Source organism: Taudactylus pleione, unplaced genomic scaffold, assembly GCF_031769625.1.
Source record: "Taudactylus pleione unplaced genomic scaffold, aTauple2 ptg000541l, whole genome shotgun sequence".
In the NCBI taxonomy this organism is placed as follows: Eukaryota; Metazoa; Chordata; class Amphibia; order Anura; family Myobatrachidae; genus Taudactylus; species Taudactylus pleione.
The window spans coordinates 1,629,373-1,654,060 of record NW_028284943.1 but is presented as its reverse complement, the minus strand read 5'-3'; the positions used below and the strand labels follow the sequence as shown (position 1 = coordinate 1,654,060).

At 41.8% G+C, this 24,688-nt stretch overlaps 1 protein-coding gene across 1 annotated transcript in view; it reads left to right on the top strand.

Moving 5' to 3' along the window:
- NHSL3 (NHS like 3) overlaps nt 1–24,688 on the top strand; it is a 50,949-nt gene that overhangs the window by 22,137 nt on the left and 4,124 nt on the right. Inside the window, exons 2-6 of the mRNA XM_088451209.1 lie at nt 9,638–9,787; nt 10,892–10,941; nt 19,608–19,713; nt 21,334–21,450; nt 21,835–24,579. Of these exons, the coding sequence (XP_088307335.1) occupies nt 9,638–9,787; nt 10,892–10,941; nt 19,608–19,713; nt 21,334–21,450; nt 21,835–24,579 (3,168 nt within the window). The remainder of the gene's footprint in view (nt 1–9,637; nt 9,788–10,891; nt 10,942–19,607; nt 19,714–21,333; nt 21,451–21,834; nt 24,580–24,688) is intronic.

Genomic DNA, 24,688 nt, shown 5'->3' with positions numbered 1-24,688 from the left:
CATTGCACTGCTGCAACGGCACGGCTGGCTAATCAACTGGCAGAAGTCCACTCTAATCCCGTCTCGGAGGATTCTGCATCTTGGAGCCTTATTGGACTCGGGACAGCAAAGGATCTTCGTGACGGAGGACAAGATCTCTGCTTTACAGTCAAGGGTGCGCAGTTGTCTGCACAGTCGCCGGGTGTCCTTACACTCGGCGATGACGTTACTGGGCTCCATGGTGTCGGTGTTCGACATGGTGGAATACGCCCAGTTTCACTCCAGATCTCTGCAGCACCTGATCCTGTCCAAGTGGAACGGGCTGACTCAGTCTCTGAAGTCCCAGACGATTGTGCTCACCCAGGAGGTTCGCCTGTCCCTTACGTGGTGGTTACAGACGACCCACCTCAACAAGGGACGTCCGTTCTGGGTTCCAAAATTGGGTCCTGTTGACAACGGACGCCAGTCTTCGGGGCTGGGGAGCAGTTTCGGGTCCACACTGGTTCCAGGGCAGGTGGACGCCGACAGAAGCGGAGCTTCCAATAAATATCTTGGAACTCCGTGCGGTCTTCAATGCTCTCCAGCAGGCACAGCGGTTTCTCCAGGGTCGCCCGGTGCAGGTCCAGTCGGACAACGCTACCACCGTGGCCTACATAAACAGGCAAGGAGGAACTCGCAGTCGGGCGGCTCTCGTAGAGGTCTCTCGGATCCTGGTTTGGGCGGAGCGCAATCTTCCGGCCATATCAGCGGTCTTCATCCCGGGAGTGCTCAATTGGGAGGCGGCCTTTCTAAGTCGCCAGGACGTTCATCCGGGGGAATGGTCCCTGCACCCGGACGTTTTTCAACTACTGGTCAGGTGGGGTCTTCCAGAAATCGACCTCATGGCGTCCCGGCACAACAACAAGTTGCCGGTGTACGGGTCTCGCACAAGAGACGAAGGGGCGTCTCTGGTGGATGCTCTGTCCGTCCGGTGGACGTTCAGGTTCGCATACCTGTTCCCTCCGGTCTCCCTTCTTCCACGGGTAATCCGGAAATTCAAACAGGAAGGAGGGACGCTCCTGTTGATAGCTCCCGCGTGGCCCAGACGGCACTGGTTCTCAGACCTTCAGGGTCTGTCCGTGGACATTCCTCTGCGGTTGCCGCTACGACCGGACCTTCTGTCTCAGGGTCCTTGCCTTCACCCGGACCTGACTCGGCTGTCTTTGACGGCGTGGCTGTTGAGACGGCCATGCTGAGGTCCCGGGGGTTTTCCAGCTCTGTGGTGCGTACCATGTTGCGAGCTCGGAAACCGTCTTCCGCGAGGATATACCATCGCGTGTGGCATACGTTCTTCCAGTGGTGTCGACCGAGAGGTTATGCACCGCGGGAGTTTCGTCTGTCTCGGATTCTCGCCTTCCTGCAAGCGGGACTAGATCATGGGCTTCGCCTTGCTTCTTTGAAGGTACAGGTTTCGGCCCTATCTGTCTGGTTTCACCGTAGGATTGCTACAACCCCGGATGTGCGCACCTTTATGCAGGGTGTTCTCCGCATTCAGCCGCCCTTTGTTCCACCTGTGGCGCCTTGGGATTTGGCTGTGGTCCTGAGGGCTCTCCAAGGACCGCCGTTTGAACCACTGGGCTCAGTGGATCTTAAATGGCTAACAGCTAAGACTGTTTTCCTTCTGGCCATTGCTTCGGCCAGACGTGTTTCTGAGTTAGGGGCTCTTTCTTGTAGACCCCCTTTCTTGGTTTTTTTATGGGAACAGGGCAGTGCTCCGCACTCGGCCCGAGTTTCTTCCCAAAGTTGTTTCCCAGTTTCATATTAACGAGGAAATAGTTGTTCCGGCCTTTAACTCACCGGGTCTTTCCGTGGGTGAGGCCTCTTTGGATGTTGTGCGGGCCTTAAGGACTTATGTTGACCGCACTTCTTCGTTTAGGAAGTCGGACGCTTTGTTTGTCCTCTTTGGCTTCCGTAAAAAGGGTTGGCCTGCTTCAAAGCAAACTTTGGCAGCCTGGATCCGTATGGCTATTTCTGAAGCTTATCTTCATGAAGGCCTACCGGTCCCTCCTTCTCTGAAGGCTCATTCCACTAGGTCTGTGGGTCCTTCGTGGGCAGCTCGACGTGGTGCCTCGGCAGTTCAGATCTGCAAGGCTGCTACGTGGTCTTCTGTCCATACCTTCGTGAGGTATTACAGGTTTGACACCTTCGCCTCTCAGGATGCTTCCTTCGGGCGGCGGATTCTCCTTTCTGCACAGGAGCGTCCCCACCCTTAAAGGATACTGCTTTGGGACATCCCCAAGGTATCCTGTGGATACCCTATGGACCCTGAAGTAGAAAATATGAGATATGGTAAGAACTTACCCTTGTTATCTCTATTTCTACGAAGTCCATAGGGTTCCACAGGACTCCCGCCCTGTCGCACCTGTGCTGCAGATGGGCTTTGCTCTGGTCACCGGTTTTCCGTCTCCCTCTGGTGAGAATGTGATTCTTGTATGTGTCCAGATCTTTGTTCTCTCTCTTCCTTCTCCTCCTCCGGCCTATGGCTTGGTAACTAACTGAGGTGCCTTGGCCCGGGGGCGGGGTATAGGAGGGGGACCTAGTGCATCCTGGGAGGCTGAAAGCTTAACTCTTTGGTGCCCTGCGACTGACGTCACACCTATACCCAAGGTATCCTGTGGAACCCTATGGACTTCGTAGAAATAGAGATAACAAGGGTAAGTTCTTACCATATCTCATATTATCTAATTGACTGCTATGGTTTAGCACAGTTTTTGCATATAGCATATCACACAGCCAGATGCACAGATTTACCTTTCAGATATATCGGCATCGGCTGTGTTGCAGGACCAACCTGATAGGTCTGTGAACGAAGTAGTTCACAGGTACACACCTGGCGATGCACTTGTGATATATCGCTAGTCGATTAGAACAAGCAATATATATCGCGAAGTGTGTACCTAGCCTTACTGCGTAAGACAAATATTTAAAATTTCCCAAATAATTCAATGGTTTTTGTATAATTTTTCTCCAGTCCATGAAACACAAGAACCCCTAATATCCACCTTACTAAAGCTAGGTACACACTAGATTACTTGCCAATGATGCGAAGTCGTCAAATGTTTCCCTTGAACTCCGAGACAAATGATCTAGTGCATACACACTGTACAATCTAACAAACGATATATCGTGCATCGTTTGATGGTTAGCGTCCGATAGAGCATACACACTGCATGATTTGCGGGGAATCGTTAACGAGATTGACAGATTAAGCTGCATGTAGAAAAGATCTGAAGATGCGACTACGACGTGGGAGCGCGCATTGTGTGTACACACTTGATATGGTCGGAATCGGCCATATCGTTCAAAAAAAATCCTCTAGTGTGTAGCGGCCTTTACCCTTTTTATCGCTGTAGATAAACTAAATAGTAAGTTGCTAGAAGTGTTAAGCAGTCTGCAGGGATACCGATCATTTATATACTATTTATACAGTGTGCATACATAAAACTCAGATGACCAAGTTTGATGTATGAACTTGATTTCATATAGTGATATATTTGACCCACAATCTTCCTGCCTCAATGTGATACTTACTTGCCTATTAACTCACAAATTTTGGGGAATTCTCAAGGACTCCAGGGACAGTAAACCAGCCTCCTGGATCCCACCCAGTGATGTCACTGGGTTTGGCGCGTCACCCAGTGCGCCTAATACTCACCCTGTCACACCCCAAGTGGATTCCTTCCGCAAGCCGAAGGCGCTCGTGCTAGGGGCATGGCCTCGAGTCTGTGAAGCCTCGTACCTGTTGAATGAGGTTTTGGGGTGTGACCGCATGTCACGCCCCATTCTCTTCTGACTGGTGGCTTGCCCAGCACTCTGGGAGCTGCTGGGCAGCCCCCGTCTCACAGGACACAGTGTGGATGACGTGCGCAAGCACTAACACAAATAATGGGATAATACGTTATAACACACCTTAAACAGAGTTCTGTTGTGCTGAAAATGGTAACAGTGTATCTTCTCCTGTGTTCTCACGGTGGTGGGTTGCAAGATCACGGTTTGGTGATATTATGCGACCAGGTGTGCAGCTTGTGTCGGATTAAGCAGCGATAGAATGAAGATCCAAACTATTTGGAACTGGAGGAAAGTACAGTTGTGGAGTCCTGATGTTTCTCCTACAAATAGGAGACAGAACTTCCTGTCCAGATGCTGTCATTCTCCATAGAATGTGACACTGCTAGTAGTAAGAGATAACTCCTTATCCTGATGCTGCCACGTCCTCAGAGTGGGACACTTAAATGATTGGGCGAAAGCACAAATTTAATGGGAGGACAGGCACTTTGGGGGTCTATACAAGTCTCCCTGCACGGCTAGTGCCAGTCTCTCCGTGAAGAAATTTGCTGTGCTCCGAGCTGATGCTATACAGCCATTGTGGTGGCCGAAGCAGTCAGAGGGTAGTACATACTAAGAGGGAGTTCTCAACGGGTTTCAGTGTGTATTAGTACACCTTTTTCAGGAGCATATCCTTAACCAGAGTATTACAACGAGATTCATATACTTATAATTACTAGGCTCCCTTACACATGAGCAAATAGTTCGCGAGGGTAACTATTAGAGTCTCGGTTATGGCATGCTGAACAATATGTGTTTTAAATACAAGACTGAAAATGTTTTATATGAAAGACAAGGTGCTGGAGGGTTCATGTCAAATCCTGAGTGTTAAGTAGCTGGGTAACATGAGAAGTCATAACTGTTTTTTTGATAAATGTTAAAAACATCGATACTACCAGTTTTTCCTTTCAATGTCTCATTCTTAGTTCACTCTTGTTTCCAACTTCATGTAATGACACCGCCCTTTTCAGTTGCAGATTGGCCCTCCTCACTTACACAACTGAATTGGATTTGCACACGTGCCGAGCCCAGGTTCTGCGTTGTCGGATGCAGACTTCCTGGCCCTGGCTGACTAGTTCAAACGGCTTTTGTGAGTAAGCTTCGGCTTATGCAGACTTGCCGAGGGATGCAACAATCGCAATATCTGATGCTGCGTCTGTGGACGCAGTACTTAGATCGTAGATGCATGTAGGAGACTTGTATTTCCTACAGACTCCTCCTGCTTTAGTCACATTTTAGAAGTACAGTACTGCACAGGCACTTCCATACGGCTGTGCAATACCGCACAAATCGGAATCAGGCCCTGTGTTAGAGGACAGGTCACTGCCCCCATTAGCTAAGCAGACTTACTCCTGTACTCACAAACATTTTTATGGCAGAATAGAACCTTCAGATTCATCTAGAGGAGATGAAAAGTGATAACAGAGAGGTGACCAGATTCTAGTTAAAACAACAAAAACAAAGTAATTTTCAGCTGCAGTGTATATTTGTGTACATATGAGGTCTACACAATTTATATTTTTCTGGAGGGGGAAAGTTCAGCTTTTTTTTTGGACTTCAAATTTAATGAAAAAGAACTGCTGCATAAGAACACAAATCTATGCATAAATGGCTATAAAACATAGTATTGCATGTTATTGGGACCCCACTGATTCTCATATAGAAATCTGCATGAAGCACATTTATCTTTGTTTTTACTGCATTGTATGATTAGATCATCTGGATGCTATTCTCTTAAACTGGGTAAGCATTATACAATATTTTATGCAACTTTCAACCAATCTGCAGGACCATCCAGTCCATTATTTTTACCAGTCATTCATTGCATTGTCCCATTGGATTTTCTGCATGTCCAATGGGACGATTCCACGGATGACATGGTGTTGTTACATGAAACATGTAACAATATATAGTGTCATTGTACAATGGATTTTTTTTTCGTTTTGAAGCATTGTCTGTGGGACAGAGTCAATTGATTTAATGGCGCCAATATTGTGGGGGATTTTTGCCCTAAAAGTGAAATGCAAGAACTAAAATGACTAAAGTCACCATTTCTAGTAATTGCCACACTATTTACTTAAAGCAAAAACTGAATATCTGCCCTGTATTAAGAAGGTATATATTCCCTGTAACGGGGAAAACGGATAAAACACTTGCTCATTAAAAGTAGCTTATATGCAAACTTTGTGGATTGGACAATATGGCAAACAGTTTCAAAGAATGATAGATCATTTAAAAAAAACAACAATTTAAGATTCATAAATCAGAAATGTAAACATTAGCTTAACACCCAAAAGTCTGGGCAGCCTACAACCCTATTGGAATAAACATGAACTAAAACAGAAAACAATCATTGCCACAATATATTATACAGTGCATCCGGAAAGTATTCACAGTGCTTCACTTTTTCCACGTTATGTTACAGCCTTATTCCAAAATGGAATAAATTCATTTTTGTCCTCAAAATTCTACACACAATACCCCATAATGACAACGTGTAAAAAATTTTTTTTAGATTTTTGCAAATTGAATTAAAAAAAATGAAGAAATCACATGTACATAAGTATTCACAGCTTTACCATGAACCTCAATATTGAGCTCAGGTACATCCTGTTTCCACTGATCATCCTTGAGATGTTCCTATAGCTTAATTGGCATCTACCTGTGGTAAATTCAGTTGTTTGGACATGATTTTGAAAGGCATACATCTGTCTATATAAGGTCCCACACTTGACAGTACATGTAAGAGCACAAAGAGCATGAAGTCCAAGGAATTGTCTGTAGACCTCCGAGACAGGATTGTCTCAAGGCACAAATCTAGGGAACGGTACCAATGAGCACAGTGGCCTCCATCATCCATAAATGGAAGAAGTTCGGAACCATCAGGACTCTTCCTAGAGTTGGACGTCCGTCTAAACTGAGCGATCGTGGGAGAAGGGCCCTAGTCAGGGGGTTGACCAAGAACCCGATGGTCACTCTGTCAGAGCTACAGCATTCCTCTGTGGAGAGAAGAGAACCTTCCAGAAGGACAACCATCTCTGCAGCGATCCACCATTCAGGCCTGTATGGTAGAGTGGCCAAACGGAAGCCATGGCAGCCCGCCTGGAGTTTGCCAAAATGCACCTGAAGGACTCTCAGACCATGAGAAATAAAATTCTCTGGTCTGATGAGACAAAGATTGAACTCTTTGGCGTGAATGCCAGGTGTTATGTTTGGAGGAAACCAAGCACCGCTCATCACCAGGCTAATACCATCCCTACAGTGAAGCATGGTGGTGGCAGCATCATGCTGTGGGGATGTTTTTCAGCGGCAGGAACTGGGAGACTAGTCAGGATAGAGGGAATTATGAATGCAGCAATGTACAGAGACATCCTGGATGAAAACGTGCTCTTGACCTCAGACACGGGGGCGACGGTTCATCTTTCAGCAGGACAACGACCCTAAGCACACAGCCAAGATATCAAAGGAGTGGCTTCGGGACAACTCAATGTCCTTGAGTGGCCCAGCCAGAGCCCAGACTTGAATCCGATCGAACATCTCTGGAGAGATCTGAAAATGGCTGTGCACCGATGCTTCCTATCCAACCTGATGGAGCTTGAGAGGTGCTGAAAAGAGGAATGGGCGAAACTGCCTAAAGATAGTTGTGCCAAGCTTGTGGCATCATATTCAAAAAGACTTGAGGCTGTAATTGCTGCCAAAGGTGCATCAACAAAGTATTGAGCAAAGGTTGTGAATACTTATGTATATGTGATTTCTTTAGTTTTTTGGGTTAATTAAATTTGCAAAAATCTCAAAAAAAACTTTTTACATGCTGTCATTATGGGGTATTGTGAATAGAATTTTGAGGACAAAAATGAATTTATTCCATTTTGGATTATGGCTGAAACACAACAAAATGTGGAAAAAGTGAAGCGCTGTGAATACTTTCCGGATGCACTGTAGGTAAAATCTGAAGGTTGTGGTTGATGAAGTACTTGCCCACTATGTTTGGTTGATGAAGCAAACTGCCAGCTAGTATATTTAAACATTTAATAATAAAATATATAAAAACTTACCTCTGAATACACACAGGTAAAATAGAAAAAGGGCACTTCTATAGATAAATGCTATTCTCCAACTTAACCCCTTGGGGTCAATTCAATAGGAGTGATGCAAAAATTGCTTGTATGGGTGATGTGCAGTGCACACAAATCCCATACACTTGGTAGGCTTAATTGGTGCATTTTAATACGTGCCTATGTGGCTGCAAATGAAAATGCATGATGTAGGGTACAGTTGCCGATTTTCACACACGACATATCACCGCATCACCCTTAGTTGTATTGGCTCAATTAGCTCCTGGGAAGTATTGTACCTAGCACGTGCAGGATTTTGATATCTATCATTATAGTAAAGCAATATTTCTTTGCACACTTCATTTTTTTGATTGTACCTTACATGGTATGATTTCCTATAAAAAAAATATGCAGTGGATTAGTAAGACTGCATTGCCTAAACTGTACTTTCAAAAAATTAAAAGTTCTTAAAAATTTTTTGAAGATAAATATTTCACACATACTATACATATTATATAGCCCACGTATTAATCCACAGATTGTGTTGATTGCATACATTCTGTATATGTTTCCATGCAGCAAGATCGGCAGAATGGCATTTGGAGCATTGCGCTGCTAGGAAAGTGGTACTGGTTGTCGTAGTGATCAGTTTAAAGTGGTATTGGGCACTTTTGCCAGGTATTCATAATAGGGGTCCACTCAAGGATGCGAGAGTGTAGCTATAAGCCGCACTAATGGTACGTCCGGAATTGCGTATTTTTGATCCCCACATGGCTGATGTGTGTGAGGAGATAACAGGGTGACCAATAGTATTGAGATTAGTGTTGTGGGTAGTTGGAATAATACTTTGAGAAGAGGTTACAAGTGTGAGATAAAACAGAGATTGTCTTTGTAGGTTAAGGATAATACTTTGACACTCAATGTAAGGATTGGCAGAGTTGTGAAGCTAAAGTTTGTATGGATGGCAAAGAGAGGTTACAGTCAAAAAGTTTAACCCCAGAACATGAAACACTGATGTGATTGTGTCGATAGTGAAACATGAAATTAAAAATTAGGGACATTAGAGATACTAGATAAAAAATAAGCTCTTAACAGTTTTCATATCTCAAAATGTGTGCACATGTGCATGATCTGAGCAGTTTCAGGCAGGAATTAATGTAATAAAGTAGCATTATTTCCACAATTTACATGTAAGCTTGCTGTATGTATGAATCTATAAATAGTATTTTATGTTGCATTTTATACTAGTAGATGATTTATGGTGAAAGTGCTGCTGATTCATGCCAGGAAGGCTACAAGGAGCAGTCGCCAATGTATGAACATTAAAAAAAGAAACTATTTGTTAATATAACTTTCTAGGGCTCCAGGGGAAGTGCTCTATGGGCAGTCCCAGCCCAATCTGATTCACCGTGTGCTGATAATGTACTCGTGACATTAAAAGCTTGTGTCCTCTAGGCTGAGAGTGACTCATCATAGGATACAGCAGTCAACTGCCAGATAACATGTGATCTGATCTAAGATGGCTGTCTAATGTTAGAGCTATTGCAAGTGAGAGTTTGCTGAAATTTTAAGTTAACGTGCAGTTGCTTTTTGTACAGATACTCATCTGATACAAGATGTAGTTTGCTTTGAAAGTATTTCAAAAGCAGTGTTCACTATACCACCACTGATCCAGTGCAGCACAACATGACATTAGGAACACAAGACTTATATGATCCACAATTATATATTTCCTATAGATAACGCAAAACCGGATGGCGGTGCCCAACCCATTCCAGCTCAGGAGAATGAATCAGCAGACAATACGTTCTTCCCCATCTCACGCACACCTCTTCTGGAAGAGATTCACAACCAGGCCCAGGAGGGGCTCAAGTCTATGCAGAGGAGAGGTAAGAAAACACCAGGGTGTTCTAAATTGTACAACAGCTCTTCTCACTTTGGCCTTTACTTACAAACTTTTTGTTACAAAAGTCATAGGGGCATATCCAATTAGCAGCGGGATTTCACCCGCGGCTAATTGTCAGGCAAAAGTCCCGCAACGCGGGGATTAGCTATTCAATTAAATAGCTATTTCCCCGCGTCATTAGAACGGGACTCCTGCGCGAGAACACACTGATTCCGTGAGAACTGCGGAATCAGTGTTTTACCCGCTCACGCGAGGCCGAATAGGGCGCCCTCACGCAGATTTTACCTCACACCTACATGGGGTGCGAGGTAAAGTCTGACAGCAGGGACTCACGCGCAGGGTCTCGGGGACACCCGCGCGTGGAATCCCCGCTAATTGAATCCCCATCACCGCGACAATTACCCCGCAGCTAATTGGATATGCCCCATAATATGCGAATATAAAAATTGAAATACACAAGTGCTGCAAAAAACAACACACAGTAAAGTTTGAGCGAGTATCATATTTAGGACGGGATGTACTAAAGGGTGAAATACGGTCAAAACTCTGAAAAACCCTTTTTCAGTATTTTCACCGCATTTCCATATGTACTAAGCTCCATAATGCAATACATTCCAGAACTTGGTACCAGTGGGTAACACCATTTTTAGACGGCATTACCCAGTAGAAGCCTAGGGGCTTCTATTTGGAACTCCCCCTGCGCAGGAGGACACCAGAGAGATTTCTGGGTCTTAAGTCCCTCTATCGGAAAGGACAGCTCTTAGCGGGAGAGCTGTCCTTTGCTATTTTCTAGGTACATATCGGCGATATCGCTCTTATGTATCTGATAAGTGGCTGAATGTACAGCATTGCAGATGCGATACTTAGTAAATCCCGCCCTTCAAGAGAAAAATAAGGATATTTGATTTCTTGCCAAAATATATTTACAGCCATAAATATAAATTGTGGAGAGAGCGCTGTGGTTAACTTTAGTCCGTCAAGTCTCATTTTGATGTTAATATTCCTATATTCTGTTAAGATGAGAATTTGGCAGCCTGTGTTGTTTTCACAGTCCTGTTGTTCTAAGTCCAAAAACTTTCTCTCTCAGAAAAACTGCAAAACAAACATCCCTACCAGGAAGAAGATAAAACCTCAGAGGTAAGTGTGCACTTATGATTGTTAATAGAGTCTTACACATTGGCCATATTGGAAAGACTATGTGGGAGATGTATCAAGCCTTGGAGAGAGCTAAATTACCAACCAATCAGCCCCTAATTGTCATTCTACAGGTTGTGTTTCAAAAATAACACGTTTATTTATTGGTACTTTCCAAGTCTTGATACATTTCCCTCTTTATAGCAGTTAAAATAAAAAATAAATAAATGTGTGTGCTTTACTACAATTTACCCTTACAACAGTGATTTAAGTGTAGCGCTAAATGCCACAAAAAAAATTGGGAGGACTACACAGAAAAATTCTCAGCACTTTCTCATTGGACACAGACATGTTTCTGCAACAGTCTATACAATATCCCAGTGGTTCTCTAACTCTGTCCTCAGGACCCTACATAGGTCACATTTTCCAGGTCACTCAGCAGGTGCACAGGTGTATTCATTACTCAGCAAAAGTTGAAACAAAGAAAATTTAGGCGCAATAGAATGTCAAGTTGTCCACTATGTATACAGATAAACCTAAGGCAGCAACCCACAAAATAGCTCTAACCAACTATTAATGTAAACAGTACAGAATAAGTGAAGTCAATTTCAATCACTTAAGGGTGCACTTAGTAAAATCATAAATCGCATTTATTAATAAATGTGATTTATGATTTTATTAAGCGCACCCTTAAGTGATTGAAATTGAGTTACCTTCTTCTGTACTATATTCATTACTCACTGACACATTTTAAAAGATCCACAGGTAGAAATAATTATTTCACTTGCGATTCTGTGAGGAGACCTGGAAAACATGCACTGTTTGGGGTCCTGAGGATTGAGTTTGAGAACCTGTGCAATATCCTGATCATTATATTGAAAACAAGAACAGCTCTTTAAGTAGCAATATACACTACTGTATACTACTGCCTTTGGGTCTTATTCAGAGCTGGATTTAACTGCGATTTGCAAAATTATTTCGACTGCAACTTGCACATTTTGTGTGTGATCATGCGCGTCTCTTTCACTGTTTAAAAAGTCAAAATACAAAAACAATAAACACTTGTTTTATCCAAATAAAGTATGCTGCATACTGTATTGGAGAAGGGGAAATTCCCACTTAGGTTTATAAAGTGGGAATGTAAAATATAATGTAAGATTTGTGTCTGTTCCACTTAGCAATTCAAATGCTCCAAGCTACTTGGGTACTTATTATCTGAGAAAAAGGGAGGAGCTGGACAGCACATTCTAATTTTAAACACAGTAAGAGGTGCTACCAAGCTGAGACTTGTAGTGCCATGCAGAGAAAAGATGATACTGGTGCATAATCTAAGCACTAATAACAATAGTCAAAACAGATCATTTTTGCAAATAACATGGAGTATAAAGTGAGGTTCTTAGAGCATATTTGGAGAAAATGTGAGCCCACCTGCCACGTTAAGTTGAACCCCATCAGATGGGTCCCTAACATTACTAACACTAAAACATTATGCCAAATTTCTAAAGGACTTGCCATAATAGTACCCCTAATGTGTAGGCAGCAGTGCAGGAACCAATGCTGAATAAAAACACCTAAAGGCACATGGGATGGATGCTGACACCAAGCAGAAGGAAGTCTCTACCTACAAATGTACTTTATAGCCACTATTATCTGCATTATATGGCCATTAAATGAAATATGCATGCATTGGGTACTCACTGCGATGTTCATCATTTTCGTTACTCACTATGAAGTCACACCTCCAGTCATATTCCAGTCACATCCAACCCAGTTAAGTGAAGTGGATGAAGTTACAGTTGTAGGTCACAATAATGCTACTTTTTTTTTCCAGATGCATTTTTGCCTCCATTATGTAGAAGGACCTTTATCTATTATCATTATTTTACATAGAAAGCATTCAGAAAAAATAAAAACATTTTAGTTAACATTGGAATTTCTTTGATCTCAGTACATCATGGCCAACTTACAGAAAGATTGATGGCAGCCCTCAGTCAACCTGTGGAACAGAAATTCCATAAAATATATTAGTTATGTATTGCATTCACATGTTTGAGTAGATGACATTTACATAGTCTTTTAAATAATCACTTTTACTAATTTTTCATTTTAAAAAGGGGTTCTTGACTATAATAGTACTTTTAGCATAGTTCCTTCCCTCTCCTATAATAGTACTGTAGTGGGATACCTTCCCTACCCAATAATAGTGCTTTGCTGGGGGTTCCCTCCCTTCCTTAAAATAGAACTTCAATGGGGTTCCCCAATGGGCCCTCAATCATCTGTTGGATTTGACAGGGTTCCAACAGTCCCATATCTCTCTGCCACACACCACCTACTTTTTTCTTTATTATATTCAAGTAAAGACTAGAAAAACATCTACAGGATAAAATTTTCTTGCTTTTAACTGAATGTGAGCACAGATATATTTAATCAAAATTGCTTAGCAGTTATTAACTTCTTGCTACCATATTTCTGTGCATGTACAGATGTGAACAAATTTGTTGGTACCCTTACAGCTCATTGAGACAATGCCTCATTCCTCCTGAAAAGGGATAAAATTAAAAGCTATTGTCTCAGGTTTAAATGCATGCCTTTGCTATATAATAGAATAAAGCAAAGAAACTCTGAAAAGAGATAAATTATTGCTTATTCTCTGAAGATATTCTAAAATGGCCTCTACAGATTTGTAGGGACCCTTTAGAAAAGATAATAATTGGATTGTGGTGATATTTTAAACTACATTTCTTTCTTAAATTAGCATCATACGTAGTCAGCCAGCCTATTTAAATGAAAGAAAAAAAAAGGAATCACTCTCCTTTTTCTTATCAATGTGTGCAACGCACTGAACATGGACCAGAGAAAGCAAAGGAGAGAGGTCTGAGAAGATCAGATCGAAAGTTGTAGACAAGCATGTTAAAAGGTAAATGTTAAAAAGACCCATCTTCAACCAGCGTAATGTTCCTACAAATACAGTTGCAAATATTAAGAATTTTAAAGTCCATGGGACTGTAGCCAGCTTCCCTGGACACAGCCGTAAGAAAAAAATCAACCCCAGCTTAACAGAGCGTGAGAATGGTAGTAAAAAAAGAGCCAAGGATAACTTCCAAAGAGATGCAAGTTGAGCGACAGTGGGCTCCATAGCAGACAACCCAGGAGGTCTCCACTTTTGAAAAAAACAGACATAAAAAAACCAGACTAGAATATGTTAAAATGCTTCTGGAGAAATTTAATTTGGACAGATGAGTCCAAACTGGAGGTTCTTGGCAAGTCACATCAACTCTATATTCACAGACAAAAAATTTAGGGTTTCCAAGAAAAGAACACTATACCTACTGTGATACATAGAGGGGCTCGGTTAGGTTTTGGGACTGCTTTGCTGTGTCTGGCACAGGGTACCTTGAATCTGTGCAGGGCATAATGAAATCTCAAGACTATCAAGGAATTCTGGAATGCAACATACTTCCCAATGTCTGAAAGCTCTCTCTGTCATAGGTCATAAGTCCTTCAACAGGATAATGACCCAAAACACACAGCTAAAATCACCCAAGAATGGATAAGAACAAAACATTGGACTATTCTGAAGTGGTCATCTATGAGCCCTGATCTGAATCCTATCAAGCATCTATGGAAAGAGCTGAAACCTGCAGTCTGGAGAAGGCACCCAACAAACCTGAGACAGCTGGAGCAGATTGCTCAGGAAGATGGGGCCAAACTATCTGCTGGCAGGTGCAGAAGTTTCATTGAGAGCTACAGATATTGGTTGATTACAGCAATTACCTAAAAAAATTTGTGCTACAAAATATTTGGCTAATAGTTCATTTGTTTTATTATTTAAACTATTCTGTTGAATCAAAAATCAAGTGCAAAGTCTGATTTTAAATATGGAATACACAATGACGGATGCCAATTACTTTTGTCACATTCGCGTAATTTCAAAGAAAGAAAGTTCTATTTTTGTGGAAAGGTATTAACAAATTTGTCCACGTCTGTATCTTCAACATTAATAATCACCGATTAATCAATACATTGTACTGTTACTAGCAATATAAAGTGTAAGATTTGTTACTTTGTTTTTACTGGTTTACATACTACATGTTTGTTTTAGAAATATGTAAAACATTTTGTTTATATAATGTGTGTATTGATGCCATGAATTAAGTGGTTTCATTTACTAGATTATTTTCATGTAATTAAACAGAAGTATATAATTGATGGGATTAGCATTCATTGCTATAAACACAAAGATCTAATAGCCAATGTGGAAGCTAAACAGATACACTAATACAGTGTATAGTATTTACACAGTAGACAAGCATCATTGACTTTTTTAGAGAATTGAAACCAAGCACACACATCTCCCGCTGATCATCTGAAGAGCTTGTGCACTCAATTATGCCCCTCATAATCAATGTAATCCACAGTGAACTATGGATTTAAAGCATTGGGCGATCCTATATTAAGGCACATGGGTGTGGTATAAGAGATAGACAGTAATTAGTTAGACAATGTCTAGATAGACACCAGATGTTAGACAGTCAATAGTTAGACAGGGTCAAAAGTTCGACATGAAAATGGTCAAATATATATATTTTTTTAGCCCTAATCTTCACCCTAACCCTCCCTCCTAGTGCCTAACCCTAAAAAAAAAAAAAAAAAAAATGTCGACCATTTTTGTGTCATCTTTTTCATGTGAGATCTTTTGTACCTGTCGATCTTTTTACATGTCTAACTTTAGTGTGTCTGACTTTTGTCTGTGTCGAACTTTTATTCCTGTCTAACTATTAACTGTCTAACATCTGGTGTATATCTAGACATTTTCTAACTAATTACTGTCTGTATGTGCCTTGGGTTCCGGACTATAGACAATCAGGCATGAAAAACACCTGTTAAAAAATAGACAAAACATTATCCTTGTTTTAACCAGAACATTAGTTGCATATTCTCAAAGCCTCCCAATACCATATTTTACATATACTTATTGAATGTTCCCATAGAACTCCATTCTATATTCTGGAAGTTGCAGGCAGCATTGAAATCATGCAATATAAAAAAATATCCACACAGTAAACATGGACTATTCCCTTGTATTCTACCTTCCACATGCTTTCCCAGATTATATAACCTAAATAGAGAAGTATTCTGACGACGAGACACTCCTCAGCAATATAAAATAAAACCATTACCTGTATTGAGTTTGTATTAAAATGTCATGATCTTGTATATCTTAGCATATGTTTTAAATATAAATGTGAAGCTTAGAAAATTTAAGTGCAATTTTTTCCACATTTAAAATCATAATAGAGAGCAGAGTGCAACAACGTCATAGAGGTCACCCTGTAGCATACTCCTCAGTCACATAGAAATTCAAAAGCAGCCGCATTCACCAGGGATGCAAGAGACACACAATAAATAGGATGTTTTTGTACTCGCTATTAAATCTTAGACAGCATGTGGATAATTACAGGCAGAGCTCTGAGAAAAAAAATAAACTGACATCTACCAATTCCTGTAACTGAGTCAGTAGCGCCTGTGCAAGATGAGTTCGTGAACTACAAGAGTCACATTACCATTGGCGCATCAACTAAAAACTTACCCAGGTCCTGTACTACTAGTAGTAGTGCCAATATATATTTTCTAAAGACCCCCATATCTGCATATGATCCCAAATCAAATAACTACCAGGTTCGACGTCAATGTCCTCATGACTAATATAGTATTGGATGTTAGTGCACAGGTTGGTCATAGGTAGGGATAATAACTCCTATAGAGTGCACATTTTGCCTCAAGGAAGAAACATACTTTCCTAAGGACTGCAAATTAAGGCAGAGGAACATCATGGAAATTGAAGTGGTCAGTGACTACTTGGATCTGTTTATGATTAAGTCATTCAACTCCAAGAGCTGAGTTGTAAGCATAAGATAGACAAAAACTAGCTCTTTGGATTAAGCATTCAAACCAGTATGTGTTCAGATATGGAAGCATCATGACCCCTTGATGTCACAGCAGGGCCATCAAGATCCGTGGAGCTGGTGACATGACAATTAAGAGCGTACGAAACCTGAAGTGAGGTGTCTTGAAATTAAAGTGGAGGACGTGCTGGGGCTGCTGGTATAATGTGAAATGAAGGTGGACATCCTTGATTCCAGAGATGCCAGAAATCTCTCTAATTACTGACAGATCATCCTTCTTGACAACTTTATCTAGAATTAGCTTTTCAGAAAGGACTTGTTTAGGGCCTTGAAATACAAAACCGATCAGAAGGTGGTGTTCTACTTGGGCAGCCAAAGAGATTGAAGTAAATACCATGCCTCCTCTGATGATCTGGGCCATGGCACATGACTACAGCATCTGTCAGCTCTCTAATAATGGATAACATTTCTGCACTCAGGGCTTCTGGGAAAAAAGAAAAAATTGGTTTGTAGGGTGCTCTGAAAAAAATAACAAAATGTCCCCAGTTGATGACAGGCTTTCAAACATGTAGGGGTGAATTTACAAAAGTACGGGTTTGTAGAAGTGGAATTGTTGCCCATAGCAACCAATCAGATTCTACTAACAGTATGTATCTAGCAACTTGCAGAAGATAATAGCTAGAATCTGATTGGTTACTAAGGGCTATATCTCCACTTCTGAAAACCTGCACTTTAGTAAATATACCCCGTAGTGTGATTAGGAATTGACAAAAAGGAGTAGACCAGCCCCAATCATTTATGCAGCCCTTTAGTTCTAGACAATGCTGCCTGCACCACCACGTTTTTAGCTTGCGATGCATTTTAGGAGGCAGCGTCCCCAGTCCAAGCCAAAGAGTGCCCTCTTGAAAAAAGGCAACAGCAGGGACCTTTATAGAAGTATTATCTGCTTATCAAGTTTTAACCAAGGGAATTTACACATCAATCACTGAAAAAGGGATAATTTTCACTAGTTTTTCATCACTCGAAGGCTGACCACTCACAAGTTTCACAAGAACTTAATTGGCAGGTAAAGGGGGTGCTTGAGCTTTGAAGAATAAGGCATCTGCAAGGCTTCAACTTTCCTTGTACAGTTAGTAACAAACTGAATTAGGGACCTAGTCCAGGAAGTTTACAAGATGGAGAGTCTTATGGTACTTGGATCCTCCCCTCAGGGAAAGGTGGCCTGGGCCTACTGCAGGTCAAATGTTTCAGGATTTAGCATTCCCTAATAGCAAAACTGTAGCAGGGCATGCTGGGACTTGTAGTTTCACAACAGCTGGAGAACCACAAGTTGGCCAGGCCTGCACTAGTGTATGCTAAAGTTGGATTTCAATTGAAAGTCACAGCCATACATTTAGCCATTAGAATACCTAGCTTTAATCCATATATAAACTGTACTAAACGCTAACATGGTAATCCACAGTATAAAACGTCAGTGCTATTAATTACATAGTGGAGTGGCAGAGAGGAAGCTAGCCAAGAGGAAATAGCTGAAACAGAGGCTACTATTTAAATGAAAGCTATATTTTGTAGTATGAGAGATTTGCCCTTGCTTTCTCTACTTCCTCTTTAACAAAAAAAAGAAAAATGTACACATAGCAAACACATTCACTATTAATAATTATTTTGTAGTAGCTATTATAGTATCAGTAAAGAAATGCACAGGGTTGTAGGACTAATGCAATCACTATCAATTGTTAAGATGGCCACACACTAGACCAACTTACATCCAACTAGTTGACTGGTTGGAATAAAAATCTGGTAAGGAATGAAAGCAAATGACAATCAGCAATTTGCTCCCAAACGCCGTAAATGGACAAAAACTGTTGTTTGTTAAATGTTGGATCTAAACAATTTGTTCAAACTTGTCTGATGACCATTTTCATCTGTTTTCTGGCATTTAGGAGGAAATTGCTGATCATCAGTTACCAGATTTTCATTCCAACCAATCAACTAGTTGGCAAGATAATCTTTAGATGTGTGGCCAGCTTTAGGCAAATATGGCTACCACAGGTTATACTTTTAAGGGTGAAGATGTGAAAAAATGGCCTCTAGCAAGGCATTGATTGCCATCATACATAACAGGAAATTGGTCAAGCAAAGTTCCTGCCACATTCATTCAATTGATTTAAAAATGTGTTATAGGGCCCACGTTTTTTTTTTTTTTCCATAAAAAAAAAATGTACTTAAAAGCAAGGCCAAGAAAAGTGAAAACCTGATCATTGTAGTGTAATGTGAGTCTGAGCATCCGAGGCACTTTTTAGGCCCATGGCAACTGAAACCAGTACATGACAGAGATGGGGGAAACTGTCCAGGTGATAGTAGATTTGGTACTAATCTTAACTATATTGGAATCTGGAATAAAACCACAAACATTGTAGAAGCTAGGTGGCTTTAATCTAATTTTATTTTTGTATTTTGAGTTTTGCAGTGGCCAATCTTTGAGAATTAGTTTAATCATTTAAATATTGCTGCTAAAAATGAGCAAACTGCTTGAGTAAAATTACAGAATAGGTGCACAGATGCGCAAAGTTGATTGATACTTTGATTTGTAAAAGAAAAAAAAAAAGCTAGGTTTAACATTTTCAGTTTAACGAGCTTTGCGAAAAATCCCAAACTATTTCCTTTTCATAGAACACTTCTTTGTTAAACTTCATTTACTTTAACAACCAAAATGTGCCCACTTGCACCTCATACCGCTTATTTTAAATCTTGCCTCTGTAGCCCACACCAGACTGGAATGATGGTTTCCGTACTCGCTCTCTCTCCTGCACCACGGAGAATACAGATGATACCATGTCAGTTCGATCAGAGAGGATACAGCGCAAAGGTTAGAGGAATAGTATGAAAACAAACTTGTGAGTCAGTGAGGTAATGTGGGTACACAGAGGAGCCCAGTTAAATTGCTGGCTTTCTATTCCTTATATGTCGCATTCATAGATCTTGCAATGTACTGTATCCTATGTCTTGTCATTGTGGGGCTGATTCAGAATAGCATTTAAAAAATGTTTTCCAGATGGATTTTTGCCTTTTTTGGCACTTCAAAAGAGTATGAGGGATTTACAGCCATATCTAGACTGGCGCCTGTGTGAGGGTCCATGTGTGTTCACATAGGATAAGTGTGGCCAACTCTGAATACAGACAAATATCCGCACTTATTTTTCGAGCACGCAATGTGGCTGACTTGTGTGCAACTCTGAATCAGAGCCCAGTATGTTCAAATTTATCTTTCTGATTGTATAATGCTGAAAATGGGACTACAGATATGTCCTCATACATCTAATCTCAATACACCACACAGTGTAACTTGCCTGGCGCGAGAGAGCCACCTGGTTCCGTCTAACTCTACTAGCGTCAGACACATTTTCGGCAAAAAAAGACGCCCAAGTCGCAATGTAATGTGACTAGGACACACCTGGAGACTGTTCAGATTAATGTGATATTTGTATGTCTGTAAACAGAACTTAGCATGTAAAAAAGCTGCGGGCACTGCATCATAGCACGTTGCATGCTGATAGAGACTCAGTCACACACGGATATACAAGTGTTGCATATCAAATTAAACAGCAGTCTTTTGGTGCGTCCTAGTCGCATTTTCAGCAAAAAAAAAAAAAAGACACCCTGGCGCTAGCAGTGTCTCATAGGACCAGGTGCACCAAGAGGGACTGTTTGATGCAACTGCAGCAAAGATGAGTGAAGACACATCTGTATATAAAAATACATAATTTCAGCGACAATGCTGTGTTACAATATGCTAGAGATTCTATATTAAAATGGTAAATTGTGTGACTACATCACAGATATCAATAAGGATTTGCCTATTGAAAAGTCATCTAGGACATCGCAGGAGACCAGAAAGCTTGTCAGCCAGGCATCTCTAATACAGCCATTCAAGATGAATCAACTGTTCTGTACTAATAACCCCAATTTAGAATGCATACGAGAATAAACATTTAGCAAGTGAACATATTTGGTATCCAAGCCTGGACTCTCTAGATCTAGATTTTTTTTTTTTTTAAATAGTTGTCTGCTAAATTTGGCCATCACAAAACAACCTACACTTATTGGTTTTGAAAATACTACACTGTTAAAGCATAGGCCTGTTCTCTTGCTACAGCTTAACTAAAAACATTCCTATTTCACTTTCTGACGGACGTGCACTTGGACATGTCACAGAGCTGCTTTAGTCAATACATTTGATTCAGTGGTTTATTTATGTTGCCATTGAACAATTGTATTTATTGCACAGAGCAAAGTAGCTCTGTGCTAGGTTAAAGGACAGTGAACATAAACAACCTGCTTGATACACAGGTCTTGCTGAAAACCACAAAAGCAAATCAGGAGGATATATATTTTTATTTTTTTAGTGAATGTTGTAGGAGAGCATTTACAACCAATAACTTACAGCCATGTGAAGTTTAATGGTCACTTAACACCCTTTACTCTCTAGGCTCCACATTTAAACCTCATGACTCACCTAGAACTCCATCAACAAGAACAGGACGGCGGCGCAAGGAGAAGAGAGCTACAGTTGTGGGAGTACCGCAGCACATTGCAGCAGAACTTGGTAAGACTTCATTAAGAAGCAATTTTTTTTTAAGAAAAAGTTTTCCCAAGAATAGTATTCACTGATTTGTTCACTGTATTTAAGCACCAATAAGGAAACGCGTAGGCAAAAAGTCATATAGGTGGCCCATTCTTACGTTTCACAGTAATGGAGGCCCTAGAAATGTATTGTACAATGCAAAGAAATACATTTAAAAGGATATCTTCCACTTTACTTGATCTCTATCAGATATACTGCTCCCCATCCCTTTTAGCTAAAGTAAATAAAAAAAGTAGTTATTCTATTTAATTGTCCTTTTAAAAGGAGTTAGCATATAATATTAGTTCTTAAGTTTTTGTTAACAAAATAAGTACTAATTGAGCATACTGTATTCTTTATATGAAGGTCTCCATTCCTCTTCACACCGTGGCATCCACGAGCTGTTCCCCAGAGGAAACTTGAAGCCAAGTGAACAGTTTGGAGCAATCCCTGTGGCGAATGGGGTCCAAGGAGAAAAGGCAGAATTTGTCGTTATTCCTACAGTAGATGGAACGCCTGCTCCGGCACCACATGGTGGAGCCTACATTTCATTGGCTGTTTTAGAACAGACGGAGGCTGCTTTGCAACGACACATTGACAAGGTTTATCAAGATGACAGTTGCATTGGGCGGAAGACTGGCCTCAAGATATCTCCCCTGCTCCTACGCCCCAAATCTCTAGCTGTCCCTGGAATGACTACACATTCACCTCAAAGTGACCCTATGAGTCCTGTCATGTCCATATCGCCTCAAGCCACATACATGTCTAAGATTATACCAAATGCGGTTCTTCCTCCGATGGTTGATGTGGTTGCTTTGAGTCGCTCCAGTGTCCGAACTCTAAGCAGATGCAGTCTTGCTACGGCTAGCCCAGCTTCAATTCGCGGTTCATTGAATAGGGGGAGGAGGAGATCATCCTCTAGTGACACATGGAGCCGTTCTCAATCCACAGAGACTATAGTTTCTGATTCTTCCACCATCTCCTCTAGAGGTGGTGAGAATATGCTAGAAGTAAATGACATACATGAGTCTGGATTAAGTACGGGCAGAGCATCTCCTGCCCCCAGCACAGGCACCCAAGATGGCTCTGATGCAGCCAGCTTGTGTAGCGGTCGTTCATCTGTACGTAGTGTTTCACTGCGAAAAAGAAAAAAAGCTCCTCCGCCTCCTAAACGCACCTATTCATTGCAACAGCAGAGAGAAATGGGACTTCCTCCCAGGCCAGATAAAAAGTCTGCAACCAAGATTAGCAATGCTCGAGACCCTTGGGTACCAAGAACAGACAAAGTTACAGTAGAAAATAATGTGTTTTTACCTTCTTTGGCTGGACCAAAACTAAGCTCCCCTAGTCGGTCAGATCGAACTTTATCTCCATCCAGTGGTTACTCCAGCCAGAGTGGAACACCAACAATGTCTGTTAGATCTCTGCTCGAATCTCCAGGTTCTCGTCGGAAAACTCCACCCAAACCAGAGAGAACTAGTCTCAAGTCGGCATCATGTATGCCTGCGAGTGCATCTTCTACTACAGAGAATGATTCCCCTCTTTTCAGTCCCCAAAGAGCTGGTTCTACTATGGGAGACAAAGGAGGGCAAGATCTGATTCCCCCACATCCAAATGTGCCTGCCCCTTCTTGCCCCCTACCTAGCAAAGCAATTGAACTGGTTGTGACACCAGCTGCAACTCCAAACCCATCACCACCACCATCTCATCATCCCACACCTCCACCTGCCAGAAAGTCTGAGTCTGACACTGACATTATACCATTGACAGTGGAGAAGGCTTCTCAAAAAGAATCCTTGTGGCCTCCTCCTCCACCAGAAACATCTGATGTTCAGGACTTATCCATGGCAGATTTCCCTCCTCCCGATGAACTCTTTTTACCCCCACCACCATCTTTAGAGTCAGTATGTGGAGGTCTTACAAGTTCAGACAGTGTCACTCTCAACACCAATGCTGAAATGGATGTGCTGGAAGTAGAAATACCAGTGTTAACTTCCAAAAATGAGATGTCTCTGAACATTGTTGGGGATCCACAACCTGAATATGTGCCTTCAACTTCAATAAAGCCTCCAGATACAGTTATGCATGCAACTGTTATAGAGACGCCATCTACGTCTGTGCCTCATGTAGCCCAAGAGGTTGCAGAGCCTGTTGTGCCGCCCTCTATAGAACATATGGTGGTGAATCTTGCTACAGATTCTTCACTTGCTACTGCTGCAGCTTCAATCATTTATAAACCACATTTTGTATCAACCACTGAATTCAAAGAAACACTTGAAGCCACTGTGCCACAAATAGCTACTGGCGATCCAACTGTAACCACTTTGGAGTCTAAAGATTCCACTACATGCTTGGTACCAACTGTGTTATCCGCTTCTGTGGAGTCATCTGTTGATGCTACTAACGTAATCCTTCCTCAAGCACCAGGCTCACCCCGTCCCAAATCAAATGTCTGGAAGCCAGCCATTGAACCTAGAAAGCAGTCAGCAAGCAAACAGACCACTGTAGCGGTACAAAAAGAAGATGCAAGCTTGCCTATAGTAACACCATCTTTGCTGCAGATGGTTCGTTTGCGATCTGTGCAAGCCAGGGGCCCACAAATTCCATTATCTCATCACCTATCTGGACTTCCTGCCCCCCAAAAACCCATTCGCAAGTCCCTGTCTCTAAGATCCCCTCAGGGGTCTGACTCATCCCCTGCAGAAAGTCCCACAGCACCACCTTACTCTCCACACAAACCACCAGATTCCCCTTCTGCTCACAGAACACCAGCTTCTGCTGCTAGCTTCGTATTTGCTCGAGGATCCAAGAAGTTTGTGTTTGAGCCTCCTGCATCCCAAGAGGCTGAATCCTCATTGAAGAGAGACTTAGTGGCAGAGCTTAAAGCACATGGGGGTCCCCGCAGTCCTGATGGGAAACCCCCACTCCAGAGGAAACCCAGCAAAATTCCCCCACCTGTAGCAAGAAAGCCATCAGTAGGGTTTCCCCGGACTCCTACAAGCCCTCCAAACTCCACAATGGGCACAAATGGCAGCGTGTTCACACCTTGTGATCCCCCGACATCGGAGACTAATGCAACGGTGACCCAGGCAGGAAATGAGAAACACAAAGGTAATTTATTATTATTATTTACCAGTTATTTATATAGTGCACACATATTCCGCAGCGCTTTACAGAGACTATTTGGCCATTCACATCAGTCCCTGCCCCAGTGGAGCTT